Raw genomic sequence first — 9,311 nt, forward strand, 5'->3', positions numbered from 1 at the left:
ACAGCCAGAGCTATACAGAGAAACCCTGTCTCGAAAAACCAAAAAAAAAAAAAAAAAAAAAAAGATTGGCCCACGGGTCAGCACCACACCTGGAGCTTTGTGCTTCAAAAACATGATAGTGTGAATAAGGAATTGGAACCGAACACTTAAAACTATGGTAGACTTCTGACAACACTGAAATCTTTTTAATACTCTATGAAAATATTGGATACAGCAAATTGAGACTGAGAGAGAATATGAACTTGTGACATGTATAAACGCCTCCATTGAGAACTCTACATTCCATGAGTCATGACTACCAGAAAACAATAATGGAAAATGGGGAATGTGTGAATATAGAGAAACAAGACCACATAGAACCCTAAGAGTCAGAGTTTCCAGATCTAAAGTTAAGATATAAGTAAATTAGTGTTGACATTACAACATAAAGAACATAAGAGAAAATGTAGTTAAATAAAAGCAAGTTTTAGGACTGGAGATGGGACTATGTGATTAAAGTTCCTGATGGAGAGGCATGAGGACTCAAATTCAGATCCCCAGCACCAACATGAAAGCCAGGAACAGTGATGCACACCAGGAACCTTGGTAATAGAGTAGAGACAAAAAGTTCCCGGGGAATTCCTAGGTAGCCAATCTAGCCAAACTAACAAGGTTTATATCCAGTGAGAGACCCTAAGACTAAAGATATGCTGAATAACAAAACATGGAAACACCTGACATTAACCTCTGGCTTCCACATCAATAGAGAACTTTGCACAAATTGACAAACACACACACACACACACACACACACACACATACACACACAATTTAAATTGTTTTTAATCTAAAAAAAAAAAAAAACAAAAAACAAAAAACATTTATGCCAAGAATAGCAACATTCATCTATAACCCTAATACTAGGAAGGTGAGTTAGGCTGTTCCTGGGAGATTATTGTTACTCCCAGTCTATGTAAACTGGCAAGCTCTAAGTTCCTTGAGAAACTGGCACAAATAATAGGGTGAATAGCCATGGAAGAAGACACCACATGTCAGTATTTGGCCACACATATGTTCACAGAAGTGAAATTACATGCACACAGACCACATATATAACTTATACTCTATTAGATAAATAACTAAATGAACTATTATCTCTATCTTTGTTTGTTGGTGTATTTATGACATCCTTGTTTGCCCCTGAGAACACAGATACCGCTAGATGACTATTCTCCAGACTCTATTGGAACTACATAAGCTGACATGCTATGTCTTAGTCATATTTTGTTTTGTTTTTCTTGCTTTGTTGTTTGGTCTCATGGCCTCAGTTGGTTCTGAATCTTTCTATGTCCACATCCCTAGTTCTGGGAATACAGATGTGAGTCATTGTACCTAGCTCCTCATACTATCCTTTAAAGCCAAAATGAGTTGAATCACAGAAAGTTTTCTTATTCCTATTTTGAAACTAATCATCATGGAAAAAATTCAGGGATAATGTCCTCAGCCTTCTCTACTCTTCTTTCATTGCAACTCTTAACATGATTTTTTTATTATTTTTTTTTTTACTAGCCATGGAACAAAGTAATGACACCAAAGTGACCGAATTCATTCTTCTGGGATTTGCTGGGCAGCACAAGTCTTGGCATATTCTCTTTATACTATTTCTAATGATCTATGTTGTCACACTCATGGGTAACATTGGAATGATCTTGCTCATCAAAATTGATTCTTCTCTCCACACTCCCATGTACTTTTTCCTACAACATCTAGCCTTTGTTGATCTCTGCTATACCTCGGCTATTACTCCCAAGATGTTAAAAAACTTCACAGAGACAAAAGCTTCCATCTCTTTCATAGGATGTATGTTACAGCTACTAGCCTATGGTACTTTTGCAACCATTGACTGTTTCATCCTAGCTGCTATGGCTGTGGACCGCTACGTGGCCATCTGTAACCCACTGCGCTATCCCATAGTCATGTCCCAGAGGCTGTGCATTCTACTGCTAGTTGGTTCATATACCATGGGCTTCCTAAATGCTTCTGTAAACACTAGTTTTACATTCACACTGAACTTCTGCAAATCCAATGCCATTAATCACTTTTTCTGTGATGAGCCACCCATTCTTGCCCTATCATGCTCCAGTATTGACTTCAGTATCATGCTACTGACAGTTTTTGTGGGGTTCAACCTGATGAGTACTGTGCTTATTGTTATCTTTTCTTACATATATATCTTGTCTGCCATCCTAAGGATGTCTTCTGCTGCAGGAAGGAAAAAGGCCTTCTCCACATGTGCTTCCCACCTGACTGCAGTCACCATTTTCTATGGGACTCTCGCCTACATGTATCTCCACCCTCATACCAATGACTCTCAAGAGCAAGAAAAGGCAGCTTCTGTGTTTTATGGCATAATTATTCCCATGTTGAACCCCTTGATCTATAGTCTGAGAAACCAAGATGTAATAGAAGCCTTCAAAAAGATAGCGAAGAAATGCTTATAATTTGAACATCTATTTATAATTCAACAAAGTTTATCAAGCAAGCTATTTCTGAACCCCAGATGTCAAGGCACCTATTGAATGGCACATGGTTTTAAAACATTATTTTATTATATCAATTGTATTTAACAGGTATAGAAAAAGAACTCAGTTTAATAAAGTAACATTCATTCATGCTTTCTGAAAAACAAATGTGTTCAGTATTGCATTGGTGCTTCCTGAAAGATTTATTTAGTTTTAATTGTAGGTGGGTGTGTGAGAGATTGTGTGTCACAAGGGAAAAGCATCAGATCCTCTGGAGCTGAAATTAAAGGAAGCTATGAGGCTCCCAGTATAGGTGCTGGGAAACTGAACTTGGGTCCTCTAAAAATACATGCTTACCTGCTAAAGCTATCTCTCCAAGTCCACTTTTGTGTGTTTTAGTGAGTTGTCTTTTTCTAAACAACTGCCATCAGACAGTAAAATTAAAATAAATCTATTAGGTGGGCTTAATCAATTTTGCCTGGATATTTCTATTACTTAGACTCTGGTGTTCAAAGGGGTCAAGGGGCATGTGCTCTCTTCTTGTGAGTATTTTTACTGTTTCTATTTTCCTATAACTATTCCCCTTGATATTGTAAAGTGAAATGTGAAAGATCGTGTTCTTGGTAAACATGTATGGGGAAAGAGGAGAAAGAGAGATATAAGAATAGGTCATCAAAGATATTGGAATACTAGAAAAAATATTACTCTCTTCCTAACAGTTCCTATAAGAAATTAGGAAACTGACATAAAAATCATGGAAATGTATATCAATTTCATTCCTGCTGAATACTGCTCAAATCTCCACCTATCTACCCACATATACACTAAAGGGTCTACATCGTAGGAAAACAAAACTAAATGCAGATTTGATTCTATATAGCAGAAGTATTTTCCAAAATTTGATGCTTTGTGTCCCTTAACAATCTTTTCCCCAAAATTATAATATATATAGAAGACCAGGCTTACATATGGAGTGTAATATGTACTGGTGTTCTTGCAATTTGGAAAAAAAAAAACTAGTAGAGTTTACAGAATGGTTACCAATCATAAGGTCACCCAGCAACTAAATGAAGTAGCTGAAAATACTTACTGTAACTCCTTTCTGGGTCTCAGTAGTGTGTAAAATCAAAGGGAGAAGCAAGAAGAGTATAGGGTGTGACTTGCTACATTTCCCAATGTTTTCAGAAGGTCTAGCCTCATAGACTGAGGCAGGAATGTGGAAAAGTCAGTCATGACCCAAATTCTAAGAAGATAAATCAGCTGGTACCAGTCCATGAAGCAAAGTTCATCCCAGGACAGCAATCCCAAAATTAGGATACTTTAGTTTTATATAACATTACTGGCAACTTGTTTGCCTGTCATTGGTATAAACCTTATTTCTTTTCTGACACCCAAAAAAGACAAGACTACATTAATCACATTTCTGGGAGAGAGGCATCACCAATGTCTACTACTCAGTTATGTTCCCTCATAACAAGTATTCTTCTCTGCAGTATTAGTGATTGATCCCAGGACTGAGCACACTGAAAACAGTCCACCTCCAGTGGTAGTCAACCACCATCTGGTGGTAGTAAAATTATTTATGTATTTTAAATATTCTATTTTCGCAGATAAACATAAATATTACATAGAATATTCATATAATATATGCACAATTTGGAATATTTTCTTCCAATTGGAGAATATATTTTCCTTTTATTAATGATTTATAGAGATTTCTTCTGTCTTTTCTATCAGTTTTTAAATATAATGTACATTTATATTTAACATACATTAGGACCTGTGAACATAATAGAGTAAATGTTTACATTCATGCTTTTTTTTTAAGTTTATATTACTGCCATGTATTTGGGAGGAGGTGTATGTGCCACATTTGTGCAAGTGCCTTTAGATGCCAGAAGATGATGCTGGATTCTGTGAGGCTATAGTTAAGCAGTTTTGAGCCATGAAACTATTTTCCTCTGGAATAGTGGCAAGCTGTTGAGCCATCTCCCCAGTCCCCAGATATTTTCTTTATTGTTCTCCAGTCTAACAGCAGGTTTTTTGAAAGTATAATCACTTCATCATTGACTATTCTGCCCTTAGTTTAAAAATAAGGTCTGGTTAGTTCATAATGTTGTTCCACCCATAGGGTTGCGGATCCCTTCAGCTCCTTCGGTACTTTCTCCAGCTCCTCTATTGGGAGCCCTGTGATCAATTCACTAGCTGACTGTGAGCATCCACTTCTGTGTTTGCCAGGCCCCGGCATAGTCTCACAAGAGACAGCTATATCTGGGTCCTTTAAGCAAAATCTTGCTAGTAAATGCAATGGTGTCAGCATTTGGATGCTGATCATGGGATGGATCTCTGGATATGGCAGTCTCTAGATGGTCCATCCTTTCGTCACAGCTCCAAACTTTGTATCTGTAACTCCTTCCATGGGTGTTTTGTTCCCAATTCTAAGGAGGGGCATAGTGTCCACACTTCAGTCTTCATTCTTCTTGAGTTTCCTGTGTTTAGCAAACTGTATCTTATATCTTGGGTATCCTAAGTTTTGGGCTAATATCCACTTATCAGTGAGTACATATTGTGTGAGTTCCTTTGTGATTGTGTTACCTCACTCAGGATGATGCCCTCCAGGTCCATCCATTTGGCTAGGAATTTCATAAATTCATTCTTTTTAATAGCTAGCTGCATATGTATCAAAAGATGGCCTAGTCGGCCATCACTGGAAAGAGAGGCCCATTGGACATGCAAACTTTATATGCCCCAGTACAGGGGAACGCCAGGGCCAAAAAAATGGGAATGGGTGGGTAGGGAAGTAGGGGGGGAGGGTATGGGGGACTTTTGGGATAGCATTGGAAATGTAATTGAGGAAAAGATGTAATAAAAAATTATTACAAAAAAATAAAAAAAATAATAATAAGGTCTGTCCATTTGGTTGATATATTTTCCTGTCATGTTTTTCCATCAGTAAATATACTTATCCTGTTTTACTGAGAGGCAATTTTATTTACTACTGAATTTCTATTAGTTAGCATTAAAACCATGTATTACTGTTCCTTCCATATTGGTTCTTTGGGAGATGAAAATATACTAGACTTGATTATAGAAATGATTTGGCCTCAACAGATAAATGGATCAGGAAAATGTAGTACATTTACATGATGGAATGCTATTTTATTAACGTATATTAACATCCTTTTTAAAATTAAATTCATTCATAGGTAAGTGGATGGAGCTAGGAAAAAAATTATCCTTCGTGAGGTAAACAAGACCAACAAAGGTAAATATGCATATATTCTCTTATATGTAAAGGTTAAGCTTTTAAGCCTTCAATAGGCATGCTACTATCCGTGTAACCACAGAAGTTAGGTATAGAGTAAAGAACAAGGTAGGAGGTTAGGATCTCTCAGGGAAGGAAAAGTAGAGTGTATAGTGATGGAGATACAGGAGAGAGACTAGAACAGGAAGATTGAATGAGAAGAGTGAGAAAGGTGAGCACAAGGGTGATAGTTCAAAGATGGACAGACAACTCAAAGAGATATTTGATGGATCTAAAAGAATAATACTGCAATAGAAGCTTTTTTAAATATATACATACATACATGAAAGATATCTAAATAGAGTCACCAAATAATGGGGAAAAGAAAGCCCCTACTAGACATCTCTTGCCAAGTGAATCTTCAAGTGCCAGGAATAGGTTACAACCAATTGAGTAGTTGGCCAAAAGTGCTAATGAAAAGCTCCAAACAAACCAAAGCTGCTGGTTTTCTCCCAAAACTGATAGTAAGGCCCTATTGCTGAAGATAACACTTACATATTTCATTAAACATAGAAAGGTTGAGCTGGAGCCTAATTCCAGCCTTCATCCTTACTGACTACTACTATTCGTGATACTGGAAGGTACACTGCATACTACTACATAAGAAAGGTAAACACCAACCCAGCTACAAACCATTCAATCTACAATGATGACCTACCTCATACCACAGTGGTACAATAATAGCACAAACATTGTGAGAGGAACCAACCACTCTCTGGTTGAACTTTAGGCACATTTCATGAAATAGAACCCATGCCTGGCACTGCTAGGGTAGTCAACATTCTAAGATTTGTCCTGAGGACATGAGATTAAACCAAATATTATTGTTCTGCTAAACAAAGCAATAAAATTATTCCTAATGACATTCTGCTGCCACCATAGATCAGTGTCTCACTCAGCCATCATCCGAGAACCATCCTCCTACAATACATGGGAAGTAATATTGAGACCCACAACTGAACAGTTGCAAAAGGAGACTGAAACATTCAGTTCTAAATGGAATTTCTTCACCAAATTCCTCCCCTAAGGGCTCAAGGAACTTTGCTGAAAAAGAAACAGAAAGACTGTAAGAGTCAATGGGAATGGAAGATACCAAGAAACAAGCCCTTCTAGACACAACTACACTGACATACACTTGAACTCACAGAGACTGTGATATCATGAACAGGACCTGCACAGATCTAAATCAGACATGGTCAATACACTGAAGTAGAAAATAAACATGATCTCCCATCCCCAACCAAGAAGCTATCTCCAATTTACAATTGTTCAAAAAGGAAAAAAAAAATAGTTTCTTTAAGGGAGTCTTACTGGGTATATATACCACACTTAAGGGCAGGCCCCAAACCCAGCAGTAGATAACCAACACAAAATACACTCAGAGGTATTTTTGGAGATTTTTTTGGTCTCATATTGCATTTCTTGGACACCTTTTCACTGTAGGTCTAGCTTTTTCAAAACTTACTTTAATTAGGGTTCTTAAATGCTTCAACCTCCCTTCTAGCCCATTGATCAGAGGTATCAGAAGATGGTTACCAGGACAAGGAGGATGTGGACCTGTTTAAAAGTATTTCTTTGGAACTATTTCAATCTTTGTTATTAGGATATCAGCAGTCCAGGGGTCCCTACCTCTCAGAGAATTGGTGGAGGGGGCACAGGGGAAGGACTTGTGAAGGAGGGAAACCAGAAGGGGCAGCGATTTGGGTGTAAAAGGAATAAATACATTAATTGATTAATTCACATCTACTGAACATCTCCACTTTTTCTTGGCATTTTTCTTGAAACAATACATTGTATCAGCTGTTTTCATGGCAAAACATTGTAGTATTTTAAGTAATCCGGAGATTAATTAAAATATATAAATAGTAGTTTATAGACAAATACTTCATTTTATTTAAAAATTGTAAGTATCTGTAGCTAGATCAGCATAATTCCTTACTATAATTTAAATCTTATCCTTATGCCCATAGATACCTCCCTTATAAATGAGGCTTTTCTTTACAGCCACTGGAGATTATCAAAAATAAAATCTATAATTGTAAACAATTCAGAGATCAACCCACCATGGGAAGCTCAGCCCTGAGAGATATATTTACATCACTTATCCTGAATCCATGGCTCAAGAAACAGTACAGAAGCAGGAAGAATGTTGTGGGACTGTGGGTGTAGGGGAAGAGGGGGGAGGGAGAGAGCCCAGAGTTCCTGTGCTCTAAGCAGGCAGACACGGGAGGACTGACAGACAGATGCTTTCCACTTGGCCCCAGGTGGGCATCTGGCTGTGTGAAGCCACTGACCCCATACAGTGGGGGATGGACAAGGGGCAGGTACCAGGGGCCCCGGGCGACACTCTCAGCCCTGGAGATACAAGAATAGGGCAGAGGGAGACAGGTTCCCATGCAGGCAAGAGTCCTTAGTCCAGGCCTTGATGAACAGAGACAGTCTATGGTTTTAGAACTTTATTATAGAAAGGCAGGGGAAAAGAGAAAAGATAGAAAGAGAGACTGGCCATGGCCAAGAGGAGAGAAGGGGGGAAAGGAGAGAGAGAAAAAAGGCTAGAGTGAGAGGGAGAGAGTAAGAGGGAGAGAGTAAGGAAAGTAAAAGCCTAAGAGGGTGAGGAGGGGCCAAGCAGCCCCTCTTATAGTGGGCTGTGTTATCTTGTTGTTGTTAGGTAACTGGGAGGAGTCTAGCCTGAACGTCAGAAGCTTGGGACATAGTCTACATGACTGAAAGCCAAAAGCCTCTCTTGTGGGGGCTATGGGAGCTGTTGGGGCAGTAACTTCGACAGGAGCCAGGGGTCTAGGAGACATAAGGGAACACCTTCCATCCCATGTAGGTGAAAATTATCACCACCAGGTCCTACAGGGGTTCTACTTCAACTCAACTGGAGACCAGCCTGTCTGTGTATAGCCCATTGCCCCACAGAATGTAAGAGTCAGAACACCAGAAAGTCTGTTGTAAAACAGTCTGTCCTAGAAATTGCTGCAGAAACAAGACCAGAAGAATAGCAATATCAATAAACATACTAACATAAAAAGAGAAATTTCTATGAGATCCCAACCTTAGAAAAAGAACTACAGGCATCTATTGACTGCTGGAAAAAGGAAACTAGCCTCCCCCAGGTATGAACACCGTTATTGGTTGTCCAATATAACACAATGAATCTTAAAACCATATGTCTTAGTTAGGGTTGCTAAGACACTATGAAGAAACACCAAGACCAAGGCAACTCTTATAAGGGACATTTAATTGGGGCTGGCTTACAGGCTCAGAGGTTCAGCCCATTATCATCATATCAGAAAGCATGGCAGTGTCCAGACAGACATGGCACTGGAAAAGGAGATGAGAGTTCTTGATCAGAAAGGAGCCAGGAAAGACTGACTCTTTTATACTGGGAGGAGCTTCAAAGCCCAACCCCACTATGACACACTTTCTCCAACAAGGCCACACCTCCTAATAGTGCCACTCCTGGGCCAAGCATATTCAAACCACCACCATATACACACAAA

General features: G+C 38.7%; 1 protein-coding gene across 1 annotated transcript; it reads left to right on the forward strand.

Moving 5' to 3' along the window:
* The first annotated feature begins 1,550 nt into the window (after positions 1–1,550).
* Positions 1,551–2,480, forward strand: LOC110290412 (olfactory receptor 5AK3-like). Its single transcript, XM_021156944.1, has one exon. The coding sequence runs from the start codon at positions 1,551–1,553 to the stop codon at positions 2,478–2,480; it is 930 nt and encodes a 309-aa protein (XP_021012603.1).
* Positions 2,481–9,311: the final 6,831 nt, after the last annotated feature.

This window comes from Mus caroli, unplaced genomic scaffold (assembly GCF_978045245.1).
Source record: "Mus caroli unplaced genomic scaffold, Mus_caroli_1 scaffold_2, whole genome shotgun sequence".
NCBI lineage: Eukaryota > Metazoa > Chordata > Mammalia > Rodentia > Muridae > Mus > Mus caroli.